At 48.0% G+C, this 26134-nt stretch overlaps 1 protein-coding gene across 1 annotated transcript in view; it reads right to left on the bottom strand.

Moving 5' to 3' along the window:
• The window catches only part of CAPN14 (calpain 14), a 56253-nt gene that overhangs the window by 6776 nt on the left and 23343 nt on the right, over positions 1-26134 (bottom strand). Inside the window, exons 3-18 of the mRNA XM_035000852.1 lie at positions 19490-19752; positions 17687-17756; positions 16708-16826; positions 16435-16571; positions 15624-15798; positions 14934-14999; positions 12662-12747; positions 11379-11453; positions 10148-10311; positions 9070-9233; positions 8541-8549; positions 6437-6642; positions 5466-5502; positions 4912-4968; positions 3354-3411; positions 671-735 (exon numbers count right to left, since the gene is read on the bottom strand). Coding sequence (XP_034856743.1) covers positions 671-735; positions 3354-3411; positions 4912-4968; positions 5466-5502; positions 6437-6642; positions 8541-8549; positions 9070-9233; positions 10148-10311; positions 11379-11453; positions 12662-12747; positions 14934-14999; positions 15624-15798; positions 16435-16571; positions 16708-16826; positions 17687-17756; positions 19490-19714 — 1713 coding nt within the window. The 5' untranslated portion in view covers positions 19715-19752. The remainder of the gene's footprint in view (positions 1-670; positions 736-3353; positions 3412-4911; positions 4969-5465; positions 5503-6436; positions 6643-8540; positions 8550-9069; positions 9234-10147; positions 10312-11378; positions 11454-12661; positions 12748-14933; positions 15000-15623; positions 15799-16434; positions 16572-16707; positions 16827-17686; positions 17757-19489; positions 19753-26134) is intronic.

Below are 26134 nucleotides of genomic sequence, written 5' to 3' on the forward strand. Positions count from 1 at the left end.
TCATGCAGCCGGTGGTAAGGTTGGGACCTCCTCCGATGCCGACACACCTGCCCACCGCCGTACGCTGTCTTCTGCAACGTTTCTTCAAAGACAGCTTTTATATTTGCAACCCCCACCTCACACTCTCCATTCTACGTGCCCCTCTGTACCGTGGATAATTAAACTGTGATTAAGTTGTCCACTTAGAAAGGCAGAGGGTTTGCTAGAAACATCACAGGGCTGAGAGCCAGGAAAGCAGAGTCTGTGGCATGCCACTGAGCTTACTGACCTCTGATTTCCTGCTCTGTAAATGGGAGCAGCCACTGCCTGGTCACCAATTGCAAAAGTCGGGAGCCTGAGGCTCCTGGAACAGCTTCTTGTTACCCAGAGGATTGCTCCTAACCACCACCCCCTGCAGCCGCCTCATCCTCACTTTCGGCAAATAAGATTCTTATTATTCATAGCTAATAGTCACTGCTCTGTGCATTCTCCCACTGATACTACAGAGTAGCTTTTAATAGCATCTCCACGCTGCACATGAGGGCCTGAAGGCACAACCAGGCTACGTGACTTGTCTGAGATCACACGACTACGAAGCGCTTGGGTTGGGATTCAAACCCAGGCAGCACGGCCCAGTGCGAGGCTCTGCACCAGCAGCACCATGCCTCCTGCCACAAACCTGAAAAGATACATCCAGCAGGGCCAGGATCCCTTGACAGGCGTCCAGGCTGAAGAGAGGCTGGGCGCTCCCCAGACCTGCAGAGGGACAGAAAGAGTGTGCATGGGGGTGGCCCTAGGACGGCACAGCTGGGAAGAGGCTGAGCTGTCTAGGCCACCTGTAGGTTCCAATGACCATCATTTATGGGGGGTAGTGGGGAGTAAGGACAAGAGGGCAGCAGAGAGAAGGCTCAGTGGTGGTTCCTACACCCAAAGAGCACCATAAAGCCCTGCAGAGATGAGCCGGTTACAGCCTGGCTTTGCTTCCACCATAGGCAGGTGAACGTAGCCCCAGGTACCTAGGACATAGGCGCTGAGTCATGGACTCCCAAATCCGAAAGAGAGCTGAGAGATCAATCTGTCCGAGTTCCACCTAAACTGGGGGATCCTTTCCTCAGATGTTCGGTGGACAGTCTCTCGGTTATGGGTGTTTGCTTTTTCACATGGATGCATAGCTCCAGTCAGGAGAAATCTATGTTACTTCCAAAGGAACCTCCTGCAAAGTTCAGTCCCTGGTCCAACTTCTGCCTCCAGAAAGGCATAGACAGGCATATGTCTGCTCTTCAACGTCTCCTCTCCATACTAAATGTGGCTTCTAAACTCTCTTTGCCTTCTTCTAGACCCTATGCTTTGCCATCTTCTCTCTAAATGTGGTACCAAGACCGGAATGCACTCCTTGAACTGCAGTTTAATGAAGCAGAGTACAAGGGGACTATGACTTCCCAAATTTTCAAGCTGTATTTCCCAAATTATGTTCCAGTGATGATGTTCTGCAGAGAAGGGGTTTTGAGTTCAACTATATTTGAAATATTTTGTATTTATAGACCCTTTTATCCATTCACCATGCATCTTAGCATATAATGGTACTGAGAAGCCAGCATCGAAATTTTGTTTTTGTTTAATGCAGAATTCCCCGAGCACAATTGACCACAGAGTCTAATCCCTTTTATTTCATGGAACATTTCCTAAAACTTCATAGTGTCTAATACTCCTTGGAATGCAGTTTCAAAAATACAAATCTAAACATTTTCATTAAATATAGCCTGAATTTAGATGAGCTTATTTAGCAGCAACTTGAAACTGTGAGTCCGTGTTAAGCTCCAGGTCAACTATATTAACCAGATATCTTTCATATAAACTGCCACAAAACTGAGATCTTGTCTGCCAGGAACTTAGGCAATCAATTTTTAAAAAATAATGAAGTGACAGTTTTTAATTATCATCCTGACTCTGTTTCATTTTTTGGTTTGGGTACAGCTTATGAGCATTGTGAATTTCAATTCGGCTATCTATTATATTAATGATTCCTTCCAGCTTTGTGCCATCTGCAAATCTGATAAGCCCACCTCCCATGTCCTCTTCTAAGTCATTGATAAAACCTGAGGAAGTGAAGGGGACCAAGGGTAGAAACCAGGGACTCTCATCTATACTTAGACTCTCATCTATGACATAGATTTATCCCTCTGGTTTCACATTTATATAACTCTTGGGAATGGTAATCAGACTTGTGAATACATCTCATATTGCTACTTCCCAACCCACATGTCATCATTTACCATCAGATACTTTACCAAGTATTTTGCCCAAAACCACAGTAGTTCTCTGATCTGTCAATCCAAAAATTCTCTCATATGACTAAATGAAAGCAATCTGTCCACACATTCTTTGGAAAACCACTTTGCATACTTGTGATCAAAACATTTAAAAAATTATAAATGTGCTCAAACTTTCTCTTCTAGATAATTTCCCTAGAATTTATTTTCCAGGGTGTGTGTGTCAGTGGGGGGGGATTCTTATATTCTATAATTTCTAGAATCTCTCCTTCTGGCTCTTTTATAATACCTGAATTTGGCTTTGAGGAACCATCTGGAAATTATTTCAAGCCCTGAGTTATACAACACCCTAGACTATAATTTGTTTGGGTTTGAAGTCTTGGCTTCATATAAAGGAGAATCAATCACATATGTTAGGTGGCAAATACCTGTTAATTGTTTGGTTTACTTTCTTTGTTTTGAAATTCATTCTCCTCCCTGGAGAAATCATGTTCTTTCCACTTGAAATATACATATAAAAATTTTCCATGGACTTTAAGCTTTCGTAATAATTTATCTCAAGTTTCATATGAGGGCATCCACACTGGCCATTTGCAGCCCTCTGAGGGGATGTGCTCCCCTCCTTCAAATTTTTGAAGGTTGGTCAACTTAAATACGAGTTCATTAGAAAGCTCCCTGGGAGGGCTAGTCAACACTTACATTATACATAAATACAATATTTATATGCCAGGCTGGGTACAGTTCTTCCACATGGAATTTATATGCCAAGAAAGAAACACTCAGATATTCTTCCCAAACTAGCAAAACATCAGAAATCTTTATTTTCACAGCCATGTATCTCTACACACCCAAACTAAGCAAAGCAAAGCAAAGCAAAAACAAAACAAAACAAACAAAAAAAACCCCAAAAACAAAAAACAAAAAATCTATTTTCCAAGCTGTATAAATTTCTTTACTACTATATGACCCACCCCGGTGTAAGACACCGCTGCTTAGGGGACCCTCGTGTAGGAATTCATGTGTCCCACAGGGGAAAGAGAGTAGACCCGGAGTTTAGAAGAGCTGTGCCCCTTGAGTCCTACAGGATGACTCTGAAATACTCACTTGACCAGGTCATGTGGTTCAGGATCTTCTGCAGCTGCACTGCATTTATTTCTGGATACTGAAGTGGGAGCAGAGTAGCAGGAGAAAATTATCATTACCGAAGGTTCATTAGATGCAGAGGGGCTGCGGGAGAAGAGAGCTGGGAAGTCACCCCCACACCTGCTCAGCACGGAACATACGCCACTTCTGGGCAGAGTAGGTGAGCCCGGGTGTCAAGTCCAGGGAACCCCAGCAGGACAGGACTCATAAGAAACAGTCTAATAATGGTGTTCGTCAAACTGAGTTTCATCAAGATGCTTCAGGAGTTCAGCAAACAATTTGGTTTGAATTTTATTCTTAATAAGCGATCTTCAGCCAAGGCTCCAAGTTTTAATTTTAGAGTTTATCAGAAGCAACCCTTTACATTAACATTTAACTTTAAAGGGGCACCTGGGGGGCTCAGTTGGTTAAGCGTCTGCCTTCGGCTCAGGTCATGATCCTGGGGTCCTGGGATTGAGCCCCGTATCAGGCTCTCTGCTCAGCAGGGAGCCGGCTTCTCCCTCTCCCTCTGCTGCTCCCCCTGCTTGTGCTTACTCTCTCTCAAATAAATAAAATCTTAAAAAAAAAAATTTAACCTTAAAAAATATAAATGAAATGTAAGTATCATCAATGTGAGCTTATAAAACAGATATGTATTCATAATATATCATTTTTATCTGTTTTATATATATTGGGGTTCTCAGTGAGATTCCATTTGATAAAAGGACTGCAACAGAAACTGGAAACCCCTGGTATGGAGGAAAACATTTATGAACAACACAGGTAAGATTCTGACTATCCTCTCTGGCTACATTAGGCAAAATGCCAGGGGTGAATATGAGAGAAGACTGGGGGGCAGGCACATTGTGAATTAAATCCAGAGAGTTGCCAACACAAGGAGCTCATCCCTTGTAGTTTTAATGACATCACTAAGCTGTCAGATGCCAGATTTCTAGTGTATTTGTGTCTTATTCCTCAACGGATCTAGGGTCCTGCAGCTTAGGGACAGAGTGGCCTCCAGAGCCCTACCTCACACCACTGGCCTCCTGATCTGGGTCAGCTTAAGGAAAGGCCACAAGGGGACCAGGTATGCAGCCCCAGGCCCTCCTCTTCCCTAATGCCCTCTTCCCAGCCCTATCCCTTCTCTAGGTGACCACCCAAGGGGTCTTCCTCCTTGGTCTCCCCCAGGCCCCTGGGGCTTGTCATTACCATGCTCTGCACCCACTGCCAACACGGATTCTAAACTCTATATTCCATTTTCTCAGGGATCAAAGATTAAAGCTGTTTCTCCTACAACTAATCAAAGTCACTTTCAAGAACAGATATGCATTTTACAGGAGCCTTCTGGAGACAATCCACTTCCACTTACTTGTCTAAAAACCTGAGGACTTGAATATAAAGTGGCAGTTTGGGGAACAGGAGCCTTACATCACACTTTGTACCAGGGTCAGGCAGCTGCAAACACATCCTCCATGGAATTCTATGCTCCACTTTCTCCCCCACTTTGCCCTCTGCTCGCCACCACCCCTGGCCAACTTACCTTCTCAAAGAGTTTAGTGAAGAATTCATCCTGCCCTTCATTTTGGTCCACTATTTCCTAGAGGAACAGACACATGGAAAGACCTTATCATTCACCTGGATGAACGGATGGATGCTCAGGCACACACTAATGTCTCATGACCCCCAAGCCCCAGAAATCTGTAAGTTGCACCTTGAGCACCGTCTTAAGTTTTCTACCACAGCATTCACACATCTTTTGTTTCTCCAATTCTCACTGGCTTTGGAGAAGTAGCAAACAGTGCAATGGGTAAAAGAAACACCAGGTAGAAAGAAGCAGAAGCAAGTCGATGTATAACTCATGTACCGGGCACTCTGGGCCCTCCATGACAAGGACCTGACCAGAAAGGCAGTTCTCCTGGTGTAAAAACAGCAGAACTAGGGACTCGTAGGGCACAAAAGAAAACAGAGTATGGGTGCCATAGAGTAGGGTCCTCAGGATCTGCAGACTTCTTCCCCCGACACATGAACGCGAGGGAGAAGCCCACCGTCCTTTGGAAACGGTCCCAGCGCGTGGAATGCCACCTGCCTACGCACCTTAGAGAAGACAGCACTGATGCTGCAGCCAATTTCACTGAGGGAAAACAAAAGGCAGAATTACTTCCTGAGAGCATTTTGGCCAATATTCCCCCTCCCCTGGGAACACATCTTCCAAGTCCTTTAGCTGATTTGCCATGTGGGCTCGCCCCACTCTCACGCCTTTCCCCCCACTTCTCCTTGGAATGGACAGTCCAGCCACGTGGCCCCACACACTGCTCCCCACATGCCCCCAGGCTGTTGCTCATCTCCACGCCGGGCATGCCTTTCACTGTCCCCACCTACACCAAATGACTCCTACTCATATATACTATCAGCACGGACAGGCAGTGAGGCTCGAGGCCAAGTCAGACTGCATAGGGCCAAACCATGAAATAAAAAAGAAAGAGAACTGGGTTCTAAGCACTGAAGGACTGTCGTGTCAAAACAATCCTAAGCAGCAGAAGAAGTTGGGCTGGGATGTATGTCTATTGATTCACTTGCACACACTTATGGATCTGAGCCTGCTCATTGATGACAGCCTCCCCTCATGTGCACAATCCCTATGCAGCTCCTAGAAATTAACACCTCCCCAGAGCCACCCCTGCTTCCCCCAGGACCATGGGAGGTTGGCTCAGATGCTCCTCCTCGATGTTCTGCTAACACCCTGTGTAGATAAATGCTTGCACTGGACATAGTATAGCATAAATCACTGCTCATACGTCCCTGTCCTTTCCAGGCCTTGAGCTTCTGGAGGGCAGGGGCCAGGCCTAGTCTAGTTTTTTCTCTTGAATGTCTAGCAGACTGTTCATTTCTTAGCAGAGTGGGGAGGAAGAAAGGAAGGGTGCCCTCCATGCAGGGAGCTCCCTGCTCTCCCTACCCCTCTCCTGTGTTGGCCACACAGACCCCATCCTCTGCCATTTCCACCTCCTCCTCCATACCTCCCCTGGCCCGAGGGGACCCCAACCTCCAGGGGAGTCCTGTGTCCTTACTGAAAGATGTGCTTCCTAGAGAAGACCCTCAGGAGAAACTCTGACTCCCGGCCAGCCTCAGAGGTGCAGGGCACAATGAGGTATGTCCCTGGCTCCAGCTGCAGCTCCCGACTCACTTCTTTCTCTGTGAGAAATGCTTCAGGCCAACTTAGGGGAGCATTTTTCCAGAAGAACTCAGGAGGCAGTCTCCTCTGGTCACCATAGTACTGTGGGTGGAGGATGGAAGAGCCCCAGTTAAGATGATACCCAGGGCTTGTAGCCAGCCCTGGGGTCCTTGGCCAGGAGACAGGATGAAGGTGGTCTCTGATTAGCCAAACCCAACCTGCTCCAGTGGAAGGATAAAGGGGTGAGGAGTGGAGAGGATAAAACACAACATGTCAGGAATGAGCACCACTGCTGGAATCCTAAGTGGGGCTGATGAACCACATGTCAATCCATTTAACTTTACATTAAAAACAATGCTGTATACAAACGACGTGAGAAATGTCACTGTGTCCGCACTTTCCATTTTACGGTTAAGGGTCTGAGGCTCAGACAAGTTAGGTCATGTGCCCAAGGTCACCTAGCTGGTAAGAGTCCCAGCCAGCGTTGGAATGCAGGGCAGCTGAGCTCCAAAGTCCATGTCTTTTACACTCCCTGATGCTGCCTCCATGTACGTGATGCAATTTCAAGGTTGATTATGACATGACTATGGTCACAGATACTGGTGGACCACCAAACCTCTCCCCACCTACAGTAAAACAGCTACGTACAGATAAACTGGACATTCTACATCATCTCAGTGAAGGGGAAAGAGAACTGGACAAAAGTTCAGAAGACCTGAATCAGGCTCTGCTTCTCACATTGCCTGGACATGTGTTTTTATCTCATATTCTCTCTCTCTCTCTCTCCCCCCCTCTCTTATTTTCTCTCTTTCTCTCTCTCCTTTCTCCCTCCTTTATTTCCCTATCTTTCTCTCTTGCTGCCTTTCCCCTTTGCTCTCACTCAAGGGTTGTAGAGGGAGAAGAGGACCATGTGCTGGTTCTTCACTCCAGTTTATATATAGATAACAAAGACATTACCCATTTACATAAAAACATTTCGCAGGTTCCACTCAAGGCTAAGGAAATAAAATATATCTCCTGATGATGCATGCTTTCTTTTATCAGACAATAAGAACTAGAGACTCATCCTGTTGCCATTTTTGCCTTGGCTACTGGGAATCTCAGACCTAAATTTTATAATCAGCCATATTAGCTGTCCTAGGTTTAGCGTTCCCTGTAGACTCAACTGCTTACCTTATCCATATATGACTTTTTTCTTGCCATTTAAATTTTTAACTGGCTTATAGTTTTGTTCTGTTTACAGTTTTATTGTAGGCTGACCCAAATTCTATTTAGAAATATGCATGATATAAATAACTTAAAAAAAATTATGGGAAACTTTGGGAGCCTTCAGTGTTCCTACAGGAGGAAAAAAATCCAAAACTGACCCAAGGCACCTAATACAGAAATAGTTTCTTTTACAAAAACCCTTTTACTCGATTCAGTCTAATTTGAGAAAATTCAGTTTTCCACTTCTGTTTACTTTGGCAAACAAAATAATAGCCTCCACGCTCGCAGAGGTTGGGGTCCCTCCAGCCTTCTCAGCTGCTCTTCTAGGCTCCCACTGCACATGAGAGCCACACTTGCTCCTGTCCCCTGCCTGTGTTTCTGTCCCATTTTCCCAAGCCTTTGTCCCTTGTCCCTAAGGAGGGGGGCTGCATGGTCTCCTCATGTCCCATATGTTACAGATCTGTTTTACTATGGGCTTCATAACTCAGGCTCTAAGACTGTGATTTACCGTTCTTTGGACGCCAGGATGGTCCTCAATATCAGTGCTAGGTATTCACACAGGGATTTAATAAATTCTAACATGTATTGGTTCTACACCAGGCTCAGAGACCCCCCAAAGAGGCAGAAGGATTTCTCAGGGTCCTTGGGTAAAAAGAACGGCAAGCGCCCATCCCTTCGGCACTGTTGCCGGACATGCTCACGATTCCTCACGTAAGGCTGCTACAGTCAAGCTGAACCTCACATGTGACATCACTCCAAACCAGGGCCAGCTGGTCAAGTGTGGCACTCACCTTGCTCAACTGAAAAGCAGAAAAAAGAGAGGCCTCATTAGGCAGGGAATGCAACTCTTCCATAAGCACAAACGAACGGAGGCTGATATGTAAGAAGGCTCCCCCCCAAGGGCCCCCGTCTCTCCCATAAGACTTGCTGTTCTAGTCAGTGACATTTTAACTCATCATCAGGAATTCTGGAAAAGGATGATGGAAGGCAATCTTGACTTTTTGGGAGAGGAAAAGAACAGCGGTCTTGATTGTATGAACTGCGTGCCGGGCCCCATGAGGAGCACTGGCATGCGGTGTCCTTCTGGTCTACCCTTTGCGTAAATATCAGTGTCCCCACTCTACAGATGAGGAAGCTGATGCTCAAGGGCCAGCAGGTGATGTGTTCTAGATCACATATTCCCAAGGGACAGAGCCAAGGTCTGCACCCAAATCTGCGTGTAGACAGAGACAGATGGTGAAGAGGACTGGAAACAGGGAGGAAGGATGCCCAGTGGTGGGAGATGCCCCACGAGGCCACGGGCCCTGGAGGCCCACTCACCCTAAAGAGGTAGAAGCCGATGGCGAGGTGAGGCTTCCGGTTGCGGTGCCTGTGCCTGGGCTTCTGGAGCAGGGACACCAGCACGCTGCAGGGCATCGGGAAACTCCTGCCCTCCTGAGGGCTCCAGACACACAGCAGAAACTGTGGGTTCTTCCAGAATGTGTCTGGAGCAGAGCGAAGTGAGGTGAGCCAGGCCCCCAGGTCCTTAACTTTACACTCCCACAGACGCAGGGCACCTGCCCTGAGATTCCCACCCCAAGGTCCATCTGGACAGAGTGAGGTTCTCAGCCTCCCCTCTCTCCCTCCCCCCTCCAATCCCACCCCTTCCACCCCGTGTCCTACAGACACATAGACCGAAAGCTCTTCTCATCACTGTAGCCCCTTTGTGCAGCATGGTTCCTGGCACAGACTTTGTGCCCCATAAGCACTGACTGCCTGAGTAAGGAACTGTATTAACTAACCGAGGAGAACAGGTCCATGATCCCAGGGAGGTTTGCATTTTAACAGGGACCAAGCTTCAGCCTCTGGGGGAACCTCTGTGGTGAGAGGGGGAAGCCAGAGCCAAGGGCAACTGGCCCACTGAGATCATATCCTACAGGTCTTTCCTTCCAGAGAGATGGCTCAGCCCCTCCATTGCGGAGAAAGGGACACAGTGACCAAATCTCTCCATTTTGAGAATTCAGACACATTTGTCTCCTGTAAGTGGTGAGCTGAGAATCCTTGATTTTGTTTCACCACCGACCTCCAGGCAAGGAGGGCCTGATACATAGGATAAAATGACTATTTCAAGCCTGCCTTTAAGGGGTGGTTATTTCAGCATAGAAATGGCCTTGTCCTAAAACCAAAGACTGAACCCCCACTTCTACCATGCATGTGTGCCTGTGGCTTCTTGGGGCTGAGGAGGACACGGCCCAGGGCCAGAGCACACGGCTCAACCAGCAAAATCCCTCACACTCAGCCAGATGCCCCGTGCAGGGCGCAGGCCCCACCACCACCCACAGTGTGCCCGCATCCCCACCCTTGCTGGCAAAGCTGCTACTCTAGCCCCAAGAGCCCCAGTTCCTGTGCACGTGCTTACCTCGGGGCGACTTCATCCGGCCACCAGCCGTGCTCCCCTTCTCCCACTTCCCCTCTTGCATGGTGCATGCCCACCTCCGGCCCACCTCCTGATTCAGCAGGCCGGGGATCAGTTTACAAATGACCAGAAGCATGAAATGTGTTTTAAAGTCCCTCAGTGTCATCCTGTGGAGAGGAAGGGGGCACAGCACAATGTCTACTCATCAGGACTAAAGTGGGGGCTGGAATCAAGCAGCCCCACTAGCCCCACCAGCCCCAGCCCCATGACCTCGCCCTTCTGTCCCGCTGAGCTGGCCTGGGACACGGGAGAGTGGGGCTGGCTAGATGAGTGTGAGGAGGCATCAGGGGAGGTGGGCCATCGAGAAACCCCACCCCACCCCCAGCCCGTCACTGGAAGCAGCTTCCTGCAAAGCGTGCCTGGGGAAAATGTTCTTGCTTTGCTGATTGCGATGATAAAGCTGAATTGAGGCATTCCTAGCTAGCCAATTGAGATATAAATGTTCAAGAATAATTGCACAAGTCGGTTCTCAACTATTCATTGATAAAAGTCTTAGCCCCTACTCACTTTGCGACCCAAGGCATGCTATCTGCACTGGCTGATGCTCAGTTTACTTATCTGTAAAGTGGAAATTAATAGTAGTTTCAGGCTGTTGAGTTCAGTGCCGGACCCCACTTCCAAAGAGAGAGGGGTCACAGCAGTCTAGAAAGAGTACAGAATGGGGGAAGAGTGGCCCATGGGAACAAGGGTGGAGGTTAATAGTAAGGACCAAAAGCGAAGGGAAAGGGGAGCAGATGGGGCTCGCCTCAGACACCCAGAAACAGCATCAGCTCCAGGCATCTTGGTGGCTTTTCATAAAAGGGGTGAGTGGCTTTGGGGTGGGCGGGAGTCATGCCATGTTGCTCTGAGGTGGCTTATAGTTTATAGTTATGGCTTCTTTCCTCATCTCCCTTTCAGGCCAGGAAAGACAAAACCTTGGGTTTGAGTGTTTTGAGTGATACAAGAGACCGGGAGGAAGTCAGGGAGAAGGAGGCGGCCACCCCCACGCTCTGCCAGCAATCACCGCACTCATCATAGGGACCATGACCGTTTGCAGGGGCTGTGGGCCCCTATCAGGGTTTCACGATCTCTGCACACGAGGTGCCTGGCATATGTGTGGCTCCCAGTAAATATTTGCAGGCTGGTTGTCCAAATGTAAGCCAGGGCATTTTTCCCGAGTCCCCAGGTCAGATACCAGAATTCTCCATCATCACTTTTTCTCAGCAGTAGAATCTTCTCCTTGGGGCTCAGTAGCTCCCACATACTTGAGCTGAAAACAGAAAAGGGGGTGTTTCCGTGGGGAATGAAGGATTGTGGAGGACATGGGGTAAATGCTCGAGAATGTCATTATTTCTCTCCTCTTCATGCTGCTTTGCAAACAACTAAATCTCACATCCCATCTTCTAAAAACAACATGTGACAGTAACTCATCCCTCACTGGGCGCCAAGCTCTGGGCCAGGCCCCTCACATACTTGATCTCACCTAAGGCTAACAACAATTTTGCAAGGCAGAGATTTTTGTTGCCATTTTAGAGATTGGGAAACAGAGGTTAAAAGAGACTAAGTCACTGTCCTGAAGTCACAAAGTTATGAAATGTCCGAGCGCATCTGAACCTACGTCGGTACTATGTATTTTCAAGCCTGTCATTTTGAACTTCTATGTCGGACCACGAGGGAGTAAGGCTTTCCTGCATTACTTCTCCACCATAAACAACTAAAAATATAAAAAACAATTGTTTTCAGATGCTAGACAGCAGGCAGCTCAGGGTTATGACCCGGGGGCCTTTGGGAAGAGCAAATGAAGTGAGCCCTCACGTCGCCCAGACTCCTGCCCGAAACTAAATCCCTGGAAGGTGACCCAGGGAATCGCATTCTGATCTCAGCAGAGTTCCCAGAGGTCACGACATGGAACCAGAAGGTCGGGGCCAATCTGGATCTGTCTACCTCTGACTCAACGGGCCCAAGAGCACACTCAACCATGCCCGGGAAAGAACACTGGATTCGACTCCAAAAACCTTTAAGTAATTTGCTTACTAAGCATCAGTTTCTTCATCAGTAAAATGGAGATAAAACTCCCTACCTAGTAAGAGCACTGTTTAGAGGATTAGAGATAATAAATATTCGAAGTGCTTGAAGGAAATATGCCAGACTACTCCTAAGGAAGGTCTCTGCACATTCGAAGTCAAGGTAATTTTTACTTTCAAATAAATAAGGGCAGGAAAAATAAATTCAAAATGCTTAGCACAGTGCTGGCAAGCTCTCAATAAACATTAGCTCAATTATTATAATGAATGAGAAAACCGTCTATATGTCATTAAGCATCACATAAATGTGAGCAATTGACCTTCACAACCAGAACACTCTCCCGATCCAGCTGGAGACCAAAGAACACTTTTGAATTTGTGTGCAGACAGCAGCCTCCTTCACAGGCTTGCCCTGCCCCGTCCTCACCCCTGCCAGCCCGTTCCGGGCATTCACCTGTCACTCCAGTCTCCTTTCCATTCCACTTTGCCCCAGGGGTTCCGCAGCTTGACTAGATATTCTGGTCCATGTTTGCAGGTCACCTGCGCAAAACGAGAAGCAATTTAGGTGGCTGGGCTGAGTGCCAAATGCAAATGTTGCAGCCATCTGGGTGAGATCCGTGCCTGCCAGATGAGACCTTGAAGTGGAAGACCAAAGGCCCTGAGCGTGGGGAGAAGAGAAAGTGGTTCTGCCTCTTAGAGCTGCTGAGACCTAGCACAACTTACTTCCCTTCTCTGGGTCTGTTTCCTCATCTGGAAAGTGAAGTTAATAGCTACATCTGCTGTAACAGGTTGAAGGGTGGCCCCCCAAAGATAGATCTACCCAAAATCTGTCAATGTGATTCTCTATTTATTTATTTATTTTTAAAGATTGATTTATTTATTTCAGTGAGAGAGAGAGAGAGAGAGCACAGCGGGGAGGGGCAGAGGGAGAGGGAGAGAGAGACCCAAGCAGACTTCCAGCTGAGTATAGAGCCCGACACGGGGCTTGATCGCACGACCCTGAGATCACGACCTGAGCTGAAACCAAGAGTCAGATGTTTAACCAACTGTGCCACCCAGGCGCCCCAGTGTGATCCTACTTATTAAAAGGGTCTTTGCAGGTATAATAAAATTAAGGAACTTGAGATGAAATCACCCTGAAGGGGTGCCTGGGTGGTTCAGTCGGTTCAGCGTCTGCCTTTGGCTCAGGTCCTGGGATCGAGCCCCATGGTCGAGCTCCCTGCTCAGCAGGGAGCCTGCTTCTCACTCTCCCTCTGCCGCAACCCCCCACCCCCACCCTGACCCCGCTGCTTGTGCTCTCTGGCTCACTCTCTCCTCTCTCTCAAATAAATAAATAAAATCTTAAAAAGAAAAGAAATCACCCTGGATTGGGGTGGGTCCTAAACCCAGTGATAAGAGAAGGGAAAGGAAGGGAGGGCGAAGGCCATGCGGAGATGGAGGAAGAGATTGGAGCTCTCCATCCCTAGCTAAGGAATGCTGGGAGCCGCCATAAGCTGGAAGAGGCAGTGAAGGATCCCCCCCAGAACCTGCAGAGACCGTCATGACAGCTTGATTTCAGATTTCTGGCCTCTGGAACTGTGAAAGAATAAATTCCCGTTGTCTGAAGCCCTGCAGTTTGTGGTAATTTGTTACGACAGGACGCTAATACGCCCCCTCACAGGGTGTGTTGAGGATTGAGTTAACATTTGTGAAGAAGTTGGAACAAGACTTAGCACACAGTAAGTGCTAATTATGTTAAATAAATATACAACAAATATGGACATAAACATGTGACTCTATTAATAAAATCTAAGTTTTGTTAAAGAAATATGAGAATTCATGAAAAGCTCTTGACACACACACAAACATGACTGATGTAGATCTGGGAGGAGGAGGAGGAAGTCAGGTGGGAGCTGAGGTCAAGAAATCTGAAAGAGTAAAAGGGAATTGGAGGACTTGGGCACATCAGCCTGTCTAGAGGACATCGGAGGCTCTGTAAGATGGACCCATGCTTCTCCGTGCAGCCCCGTCCACCAGGAGTGCCCCTTTCCCTCAGACACATCTACTGACATTTCCAGGGCCAGCTCAATGCCACCTCCTCTACGAAGCCTTTCCTGACTCTCCCCAACCCAATCAGGCAAATGTGTTCTCTCCTACCTCTGAGCCCCTAAAGCCTTTCATCTATTTTTTCTTCTCTCCGCTTTCTACCTTGCTTCCTTACCATTCTTACCTATGGTTCTCCATCCCTGACTGTGAGCTCTGTGTAGGCAGGGTCCCTGTCTGATTCATCTTTCCTTCAATGCTTAGCACAGCTCAAAAGATGAAGAGCCATGGAAAGAACCCGGGAGGCTGATGGAAAGGAGTGTGTGAGAAAGAAGTGGGAATTTGGGCAGGAAGCCCCAGATGTGAAGGCCATGGGCAGTGGCAGCCCCGAGCAAAGGGGGCCTCGAGGAAGGGCGGTGAGGCCCAGCAGGCTGGGTGGCTGATTGGCAGGGCTGCCCCAGGGCAGGAGGGGCTGGGATGGTGCCCTGCAGGTGGCCCAGGCTAGGCTGGACCCACCACATCACTCCAGAACACAGGTGTACTGGTGCAGGAACCCACCACCTGCTTTGGCAGGACCTATAAAACCCGGCAAAGAATTTGCCCCCTAGACTGGGCCCAGCAAGTAGTGTTCACCCAAGCCTTGGGAGAAGCCCTGAGAGAGAAGGAGGAGCCCAACGGGAAACAGAGGGGCTGGTTCCACCCACCTTCCTGATTCCTGTGAGGGTATAGGCATGGCCGCCCACCAGCCCATTCTCCAGCACCCTTTCCTTCTGTGGAGACAAGAGAGCTCCTGTCAGCCCACTGCTGTATACAGCTTATTGAGGGCGGGGGGGGGGGGAGGGGCATGGGGACCTGCGTGGCTGGAGCAAGGGCTTATGGGGAGGGCTGGGAGAGACCCAGCTATGCCCTCACAGTTGTCAAAGCTCTTCAGCATCCACAGTCTCATTGGAGCCTCTAAGTCAGGATGCCGTTCTGCAGGGATTCCCGTCCCATTGGACAGAGGACAAACTCAGATTCGGAGCTGCTAAACCATCACATGGGATGACGTGGTGGTCGCTCGCAGAGGCAGGGCTGAGCCCAGGGCTCCCTACTCTAGTCCCACGTTCTTGGTTGTTACTAAATTAGGCAGTAAAGACAAGTTGTGCTAGTAAAGCACCTTGCACCTGGTTGACACTTAGTCACTGTTAGCTCGCTTGTCTGCACACCATCTGCATTCGACTGTGGCCTCGCCGGCCCCCAGGGCTCAGCTTGGCTGCTCGGGTTTGAGCAGCAGGACTCTAGGAGCAGGATCTAGAGGGGGGTCTGGGGGCCCGCCCCGAGGTGAGAGCAGAAGCTGGTGGAGGAAGGGGACGGGAGCAGGGAGGACACACTGCTGGTACAGAGCCCAGTCGCACCCCTGAGTGGGTCTGGCAGCCAATGAGGGTTCTGCTGTAGGTGGCTCGGGTTAGGATGTCCCAGAGGTTGCCGGGGGCTTCTGCCGGTTTGATGGTCATCGTCACCCCTCCAGTGAAGTCCACGAGTGCTTCAGACACCTGTCCATGCTGCAAGTCTTCGTAGGAGCCAGAGAGCCTGCCCAGGGAAGGAGTACGCATGGGAGTAGAAGGGAAGGGCCATTTATCCTGGAGCCTGGGATGGTCCAAATGAGTCTAGTGACCCCCCTGCTTGGTTCTTCCCTGGGCATGTGCCCGCTACTCCTTCCTTCCATCCCAGGGGCAAAGGAGAAAGCGTATACGCTGAGTTCCTATCCTTGTTAAACAACTCCATCCATTAGGGAAAGGCAAAATTCCCAAATGCTCGTTCAGATGGGGTAAACTCTACATAAGAGTCTCTGAATACATCACTTCTATATTCACTGAGCCATGCCTCAGCGTTTCACTTCATAAAATTTACCTGCCTCCTCTTGTGCTCTCCCAGCATTGATGGGAGTGAGACAGAAAGACAGAGACGGGGGAGGGAATGGAAGGGGAAGGGGAGGGGAGGGGAGGGGAGGGGAGGGGAGGGAAGGGAAGGGAAGGGAAGGGGAAGGGGAAGGAAGGGAAGGGAAGGGGAAGGGAAAGGAAGGGGAAAGGAAGGAAAGGGAAGGGAAGGGAAAGGGGAAGGAGAAGGGAAGGGAAAGGGGAGGGGAGGGGAGGGGAAGGGAGGGGAAGGGGAGGGGAAGGGAGGGGAAGGGGAGAGGAGGGAAAATATTTCTGGTGATTGTCTTACTTAGCATAGGCCTTTTCCAGAAGAGCTCCCCAGAACAAGTGTTTGTCGGTGGAAGAGACAAACACCAGCTGGCCAGCTGCATTCACAGGGAGTCGGTCATCTATCACCACAGGCACCCACTTCCCAAAGTGCCAGAACTGGAAGGAGAAAGTGCCCACCGGTGAGAGAAGATTGCCGTGGAAGATGGTCAGCCCAGGAGGCAAAAATATGACTCTTCCAAGAACCCTCTTTCCTATGGCTTCCTCCAGGCTGGGGCACCAGGAGGTTACTCACCCAGAACTGGAAAATGCCGGCATACTTCTCAGTGAAATTCTGATTCAGGGGAACGACACGGCTCAGGATGTCCTGGTGCAAAGTCAGGGCTTGCAAAGCGGCCAAGAACCAGCAATCACCTAAGCCAGAGAGCGCATAGCGTCTGCATGGGTGTACTTCCTACGTTCTGCAAGTGTCTGCGTGAATCTATTGAAGACATTACATGCAAGAAATGCCTAGTCCCAGCTGCTTTCCTCTCTGGGCTTGTAGCCCCGTTTAGCAGAAGGGAAAGAAAAACTGAGGAGGAAGACAGTGAGTGAGCAGAAGGAGGGGAGGAGCATTGGCTGGGATCTCAACTTGACACCAAGAATTAAGCCATATTCCTGGACCAGCTTTTAGCTTCCTGAATGCCACATCCTCAGGAACTTGGACCCAAACACAACCAAACTTTTCTTAAAGTCCTGCCTTCAAGTTTGGCGGGGGCTGGATTGCCTTTTAAAGGAATTGTCAAAGCACTTTAGAAAGTAACTGATCTATGCTCTTCTGGGGAAGCCTCAACGCTTCTGGGCTCCATGATCCCTGTCTATGGAACAAGTGTCTCTACATTTGTGCCTCCCCTTTGTGGCCGAGGGCTTTTTCTATTCCCCTAAAAAGGAAGTCGGGATGAGGACAGGCATGCTTGGACTCTAGCTGGGGCATCTAGTGACTGGTGTGCCCAAAAGGACTCATTATGGGGTCTAGAGCACAGAGAACACATTCCCCCAAGACAAAACTTAGACCTGTAAACTGGTAATGAGGATTACCCTTGGGCAAGTTTTGGCATTCCCATACATCCTCAGAGGACCAGTTGTTACCATTTTCCCGGCAAAGGACACAGACTACAAGGTGGAGTTCAGGGTGGCCATTTCCCCCATTGGGAATCTCTCAGTTCCCCTCTTCCCCACCCCGCTCAGCCTTAGCAGCTGCCAGGCCTGTGTGTCCAGGGGCTGTACAGACTTACCTACCACTCCCTGGCACAGGTCCAGTCTTTTGGCATTGGCAGAATAGAACTGGGGATTGCTGTGTAGCTCCTATGGGGGACAGATGGAATTGCCCTTTTGACCAAGAAGAAGCTCCTTGAGCTACAGTGACCGTAGTTTCCCATGCCCCAAGACTGGACTTACGGGGACATAGAATATAGAATATATGTGATTCTATATGTGATATAGATATAGATATAGATATAGATATAGAATATATGTGATCTATAGATATAGAATATAGAATATAGAATATATGTGAAATCAGGGCTGTCCCAGACAAGCTGGCATATGGATTCAGCCTGTCGCATTTCTCATTTCTTCTTGCAGCCCATGTAAGCCAGAGGCTGGGAGAACTCTGTGTGGATACTGAGAAATAGCACTTGTACCAAAATGCCTTTGCTTGGAGTTTCTGTTAAAATGGAAGTATGTCTTTTAGAGGGTGTTCATATTTTTCCTAGAGATCTTCCCATTGTCCTTGTTCTCCTCCTACTGCTCCTTCCCACCCCGTCCCCCAACATAATGGCCTCTTTGCCCTTCCGCACTGAGATGCAGTGGGAGATGGGGCAGGTGGTCTCTGCCCCATGGTGAGCACTAAAGCCCTCATGTTCTGCATTGGCACAGCTCACCCAAGGTCAGGTGTGTGACAGACTCTATGTCAGCAGTTCCCGAATTTTCTGAGAAAAGTAGAATCTTGACTACTATCCAGTTTGGGAGGCCCTCTTGGGAATTTTGCACACAGAAGGGACTTAGTCTGGGGCCATACGCTTTGATGGGCAGGCTGAACAGGGCCTAGAAGGGCAGAGAATCTGTAGCACAGGCTGACTCCACTTTGTTCACCAGCCATATTTGGGAAATCTATTGTGTAAATCAAGTTTGGCGGGGGCTGGATTGCCTTTGAAAACATTAAGTTGCCTTTTAAAAGAATTGTCAGGCGCCTGGGTGGCTCAGTTGGTTAAGCGACTGCCTTCAGCTCAGGTCATGATCCTGGAGTCCCGGGATCGAGTCCCGCATCGGGCTCCCTGCTCGGCAGGGAGCCTGCTTCTCCCTCTGACCCTCCTCCCTCTCATGCTCTCTGTCTCTCATTCTCTCTGTCTCAAATAAATAAATAAAATCTTTAGAAAAAAAAAAAAAGGAATTGTCAAAGCACTTTAGAAAGTGAAGAACATTGTTATAAAGTAATTAATAGCTTTTTTTTTTTTAAAGATTTTATTTATTTATCTGACAGAGAGAGACAGCGAGAGAGGGAACACAAGCAGGCAGAGTGGGAGAGGGAGAAGCAGGCTTCCCACCTAGCAGGGGGCCCGATGTGGGACTCGATCCCAGGACCCTGGGATCATGACCTGAGCCGAAGGCAGACGCTTAACGACTGAGCCACCCAGGCGCCCAATAGCTTCTTAATTTATGTGTTTTGTGGGCCTGATTTGGGCCTGGTTGGGAATGAAGGTATGTGAGAATGTGTCTCCCTGGCCGATGGCATCGGCAGCAGCTCAGGATGCCCTGCCATCTTGGATGAGGCCCAACAGGACTTTGGCTGTGGCTGCCCAGCATATTTCTGGGTAGGGGCTGAAGGGGCTCTGAGACCACCTCAGAGCCACCACTGGTTTTCTCCATCTGGAGAATAGGAATGTGGGCACTCACACATTCCCCTCACGTGGGGATCAATGGCAGTGAGTAAGACCTGGCATCTGGAGCACCCCAAAGGAAGGTCTGGGTTGACCTGTGTGTGTGTGTGTGTGTGTGTGTGTGTGTGTGTGTTGTGGGGAAGCACCCTCCTCGCTTACCGGAGGCCTCCTCCACTGCAGGCCAGGCGGCAGCTTCCGCAGCAGGGGCCCGCTGCCCACGGAGCTCAGGCTGGCTGGGAAGCTGTCATCTTCAAAGAGGCGGCCTTCCATCAGGCACCTTTCCCTCAGGGCCTCATAGTCCTGCTTGGGGAGCTGCGAGGAACCCCCCAGTGAGTTCTTCCGCCCCAGCTTCCATCTGCCTTGGAAAGGTAGCCTCAGAGACATGGCTCTGAGTGGGTCTTCCCGGATAGTCTCTGTTGCTCCTGGAATGGAGAGCCCATGTTCAGGTTACTCACTGCCGGTTGACACTCTGCCATTCCCCCAGCGAGGAGGAGGAGGACGAAGAGGTGAGATGGGCGGCAGCACCTGATCCGATTCTCATCCTAGAGAGTGGGGTTCCTTGAGCACGTGTTGCGGTTCTGGGCTCCTGCAGCCAAGGCCTGAGGAAAAGGAGGGCTCTCTCCAGCCTCAGGGCTGGGTCCTGGGCCCCTGACCATGTCACAGGGACACTTCTGTTTGGGTGGCAGGGGCAGGGGGGAGGAGAGCAACAGGAAGCTAAAGTTCAGTTCATAGGGATTGAGGGTCCCTGTGCCAGACAAGGAAGGAGCAGTGGATGCCCCTTCTGTCCTCCCTCACAGGGCTGTCACCCCCAAGCTCATTCACGTCCTCCTGCCTGCTCTAATGTCCTTCTCCATCTTCCCTACAAAACCGTGTCTCTCACTTTCCTCCTACATATTCTTTTTTTTTTTTTAAGATTTTATTTATTTGATGGAGAGAGCACAAGCAGAGGGAGAGAGAGGGAGAAGCAGGTTCCCTGCTGAGCAAGGAGCCCGATGTGGGACTCGATCCCAGGACCCTGGGATCATGACCTGGGCCGAAGGCAGCCGCTTAACCGACTGAGCCACCCAGGCGTCCCTCCTTCTACATATTCTTCAAATTAACTCCTTCCTTAAAGACATTTTGGGCAATGTAAAAAAAAAAAAAAATCACATACATATTATGGTAAATACTGACAGTTGTCTGTATCTACCCATTCCCTCCTTCACCTTATTAATAGGATCGCAGCTTTGATCACTCAATAAAACTTGATTTCCCAGAGCTTCTTGCAGGACAGTTTGGCCAATGAGATGAAGGTGGCAGTCTACAAGGTGGGGCTTTCGGAAAAGCTGCGACTTTCCCAATTTTCCCAGGTGGCACTACTTTTGACTTCCCCACTTCCCATTCCTGGAAAGTAGATGTCACCCCTAGAGAGGGACCACTAGAAAAAAGCCACATGCTAGAAGGAGTCTGGATCTTGATGACTTCCTTGAACAAATGGTCCAGCCTCGGTGGCTTGCCTCTAGACTTATTACATGGGAAGGACAAACCATTTGCTTACTTAAGCCATGGTAGTGGCCAGACTTGGCAGTGTTCTCTGTGTTAGCCAGTGTTATGTGTCTCTGTTACATGCAACCATAGCACTCGCAAGTGATACTCAATGGCACGGAAAATTTTACATACTCTTTTGGGATATAAATGGATCCTTCTTCTGAAGCTTTTCAACAAGCTTCACATTAAGAGCTCTGCCAGCCAATTGGACCCCACCAACCCCAATATTCTAGCACATCCTTATATCTCCTATGTCTATTTTTGCACAGTAGTGATTCATTAAGTCAATGATTTTATGGCCTCTATGATTTGCATTCCTATCTACTTAGAATCTGAAAATGTCAGAGTTAGCATATGCCTTAGAAATCATCAAATCCAGTATTTCCCCAAAATTATTTTAGCAGTGGAGTTCCTTCTTCAAATGAAATCCTATAGAAACTCAAGGGTAGAGGCTTGATTTTACAGGTTGGACCACAGTGCAGCTTTGTAAGGTTTCTCATTGTATGGTTTGAAAACCACCAATCTTGGGGTGCCTGGGTGGCTCAGTCGTTAAGCGTCTGCCTTCGGCTCAGGTCATGATCCCAGGGTCCTGGGATCGAGCCCTGCATCGGGCTCCCTGCTCGGCGGGAAGCCTGCTTCTCCCTCTCCCACTCCCCCTGCTTGTGTTCCTGCTCTCGCTCACTCTCTCTCTGTCAAATAAATAAATAAAATCTTAAAAAAAAAAAAAAAAGAAAACCACCAATCTTACCTAGCCCCTCTCATTTTTCAAGTGTTAAAACTGAAACCCATTCATCCATTGGCTCACCAAAAATTTTATTGGGAATTTTTATCTGCCAGGCTTGAGCTAAGCACCATTCATCAGAGATAGTCCCTGCCCTCATGGCTTTTCCAGCCTAGTAGGGGTCAAGTGATTTTCCCAGGGCTACCCAGGGAAAATTCATCAGAGCCCTATCCAGAACCCAGGGCCCTGGCTCCCATAACCATGCTCAGCCCTCCATGGCAACAGCTCCCATTTGTTCCAGTACAGTGCTTAGGACAGAATGTATATGCACTGAAGCAGCCTGCAAACAAGCCTATGCCAAGCATGAGTACTCCCTCCCAGCTGTAGGAGCGATCTGAGGGGCCTCTTCATCCGTCAAGATCCTGCCTATCCTCCAAAGTCCAACTTTATCCTCTCCACCAGGAAACCTTCCTTGTGTGTCTGGTCTTCACTGAGTTCCCCTCATTCTGAAGGTCTACTGACCCACTGTCTACCACCTAGGACACCCTACCACCTTCTAACTGGTGCTTCTCAAATTATCACCAGTGAAGCAGCTGTATTTCTTTATTTTCAGCTTGTCACAGAGATCAATGAAAATAAATTAATAGAAAAATGAAATTTAAAAAAGATATAGAAAATACAAGCCCTCCTTTAAAAAATTTTTTTCAGATTCAACATAAGTAAAATTATTTGATCAATTACTATAAAATAAATTTCTAAACACTTACCTTTAGTTCAGCCTCTCATGCACCGCTAGTGATCAGTTCATGAAACGATCTTGTTCTTGGATCCCATTGTGGGCTCTGCTCTGAGTGATTCACACACACGGAAACCTCCTCTGCCTAATACCGGTTTTTCCCCCCACAGGATTAACACCGATGGAATGCTGTTTGTCTCACACCCTTAACCTCTCTCTGAGGTGAGGACAATCTGATTCCCGGCCGTTCTCATTTGTCACAAGTGCATTCATACTTCCTGGGGGACGACTCCTAACCTGGGTTACAGGGATCCAAACGCTATTATTGGGGCCTTGTGTTTTCCCCTGAGTTTCTTCCTGATATGGGCTATCAGGCAAAGCTTCCTCCACCCTGACTCCTTCTTCCAACCACATTTACATCTGTAAACAAACACAAGGCCATTCAGATTCCTCTCCGTGCCTGAAAACATTGCATCTCATGACAAGCCTTGGTGCCTTGTCGGGCTGAGAGGACAAAATGCCCATCACAAGATGCTTTCACCCTCCAAATTTCAGAATGAGGCCAAACGCATAAATATCTTGTCTTTAAATAAGTACTCCTAAGGCACCTTAAGGAGAGTCTAGACCCAGATGTGGGCAGTTCGCAGGTCTTACATGTCTTCTGTATGTTATAACCTGTGGCTGAAATTGGCTCTTTCTCAGATTGCCACAGCGCTCTGCAAAGGGCCAGGTGTATCTTGGTTGTATTTGGAAACTCCTATTAACTATTGTAAGTAAGCAGTGTCAGAGCAGGCCCATAACATACGACTATGCAAATGAATAGGGAAAAGCTGACTGAGGCACATGATATTTGAGTATGCAACCTAAAGGCACACTGCCTCTGCCTGAGCGTCCTTTCCTTGGCTCCCCAGAGATTGTTAGACTCCTCTGTCACGTTCTTCATGTCAGGATTCATTTGTACTCGGCAAATAAGTAGTCAGAGCCTCCATTTCACTTTTCTACTTGGCTCTACTCGCCTTCTCTATAGACGTTAGGTGCAAGGTGGAGCTCTGTGATGGTGAGGGGTGTCCCTGGTGCTCCGAATCCACATGAAGCCTTTTGGTGCTAACTGGCTGGTGACCACTGAGGGACATTACCAGGTGGGACACGTGAGTGTTCCATGCCTGGAGTCCCTGCCCTGATATTCGGCTAATTCACATGTGTCCTGAGCACCTACTATGCTCCAGACATTGTACCCATGCTAAACATACACACATAAGGGTAGAGTTGGGGCGCCAGAAAGGAAACAAAAGAAACAAGAACCATATTCTCATCCACAGGTGCTACGGACCTGTAGAATCCTCCCAGGGAATGATTGATTTCCAGAGAACTCTGGCATCCTGCCATAACCCACCAAGCTGTCAGAGGTAAAATTAGAAGAGAAACCTAGGCTTCTTGCACAATGGTCTGTCTGCATGATAAAGAGCATTGGATTGGAAACATGATCAATTCCAGGCTCTCGACAGCTGGAACAAAAGAACAAGACTAACTGTCGGCACTGCCTGATTTATCTTGGGCAGGGACTGTACTTCTTTGGTGTCATAGACAGTGTGCAGTGGTCGTGGAGCACTAGATTTGGAATTAGGAAACCCAGGAGGTGGCTGGGTTTGTCCCCTCCTACTGTGTGACCATGGGCAGATCCCTTACCCTCTCTGAGCTGGTTTCCTTACCTGTAAAATGGAGATGACACATATTGTATACACTCTCAGGCCTCAAAAGAGCTAATGATATAAAGGAGTTTGAAAAAACTTGAGTCTAAGTCAGGAGTTAGCAAACCATGGCCCATGGGCCAAATCTGGCCCATTGCTGGTTTTTGTAAATAGAGTTCACTGAAACCCAGCTACACTACCTGTTTATGTATTGTCTATGGCTGTATCTACAACATACATTACAACAGCAGAGTTGGGTAGTTGCAACAGACATCATATGGCCAACAAGCCTGAAATATTTATTGGCTGGCCCTTTACGGACAAACTGGCTTAAATCATGGTCTAACTGACATAAATTGTTATGGCACAATGCTAGACACAATGGTAGTCTCCAAATAGGAATTCAGAGAATAAAATGTGATTAACTGGGTCCATCATTAAGAACTTATGTTAATGCGGGGCGCCTGGGTGGCTCAGTCGTTAAGCATCTGCCTTCGGCTCAGGTCATGATCCCAGGGTCCTGGGATCGAGCCCCGCATCGGGCTCCCTGCTCAGCGGGAAGCCTGCTTCTCCCTCTCCCACTCCCCCTGCTTGTGTTCCCTCTCTCGCTGTGTCTCTCTCTCAAATAAATAAATAAAATCTTTAAAAAAAAAAAAAAGAACTTATGTTAATGCAACAGAATTTTATCTCTAATTGATTCATTAATTTTTTATAGACTCAACATTTACAGTTACATTTATGTCTCAAAAAGACTTGAAGATGTGGCCTGCCATTTCTCTCTGCTAAAGTCTTGTCTCTAATTCATTTTTTAGATGTGATGACATCAGACATTCCTGAGAAGTTTTCAGGTGGCTTTGTGGTTACTGATTATGAATAGGAAAACCCACATCTCTATGTATAGATCATGACCTGTTTGTAAAAGAGGAAGTTATTTCGCAATGTAGGGGAGCAAAATTTGCCACCCCAAAGTGTGTCTCTTTGGCATGTGGATTATTTTAGGCTGTTTGTTTTTAAAAAACAGAAGACTCAAGAAGTTTTTCTTTTTTGCCTCCCTCCTAACTACCTAAGAAAGTTTAGATAGAGGACTTATTTCAGAAAAGGAACTATTACCATAGATAACTACAGTACAATATGAACTAGGTGTGATAGACAGGGTGGGACCTAGAAAAGTCTGTTGGTTAAAATTCCTCTCTATCTCCCATTGTTGCTATGGACCCAGCAAACATTTGTTTACTCTTTTACTCTTTTTCATCTTCGGGTGGATTGTTTTCCTTTCCTTTCAAGACCTAGACCCCTGCATCCTTTTCATTAGTTCTGGATGGCATATAGGCCTCAATTGCCTGCCCCACTGCCTGTGGGCCTCATTTTCTTATGGAGCTCTCTTGCTTACATAATTAAATTTGATTTTCCCCCGTTAATCTGCTTCATGTCAATTTAATTCTTAGACCAGCCAAAAGAAGCTGGAAGGGTAAAGTAAAATTTTTCTTCCCGACAACAAAATTAATGGTTTGAAAGGATCATGAAAGTTTTTACTATTTAGGTTTGTCTAATTTAGATATAGTTTGTAACAGAAGACCCCAAGCACTCCTTTACTTATTAGGGCAGACATTTGTCTTTGAGGAGACAATGAAGAATGCGGCCCAGCCATGAGCTATAGAAGATAAGAATGGCATATATTTTTTTCTGGATTCACAGAGCCAGGCAATACATCATGAATAAACAGATGCTTGATAAATGCTCGCTGACAGGCTGACTAAATGAACAAATAGATGGTTCTTCATTTGCAAAATGTAAAGAATGATAAAGCCTGCCCTCTCCACCCCTCCTGATATGAAGATGAAATGAGATACAGGATATGAAATATTTTTTGTGAGCTGTCAATCATTCGGCTGCTCTTCTGTTTTTCTGTTCACATCCCCGAGAACTGTTTTAAGTTGAGGTTTGCTTTCAGGAGCCTCATTAACAGCCTTCCCTTCCAATCCTTGCTGGCTTTGGGGTTACTTCCTGGGGAATTATGCAGTTTCCAGGGCAAAGCACCCTGGGCAACAAAGTAAAATCAAGGTCAACCTTCAAGGAGGAAAGAGTCTCCAAAGGGAACATATACCTTGGGAGTAGATTGGGGGGCGGAGGGG

Source organism: Mirounga leonina, unplaced genomic scaffold (assembly GCF_011800145.1).
Source record: "Mirounga leonina isolate KUSES-001 unplaced genomic scaffold, KU_Mleo_1.0 Mir_125, whole genome shotgun sequence".
Classification (NCBI taxonomy): Eukaryota; Metazoa; Chordata; class Mammalia; order Carnivora; family Phocidae; genus Mirounga; species Mirounga leonina.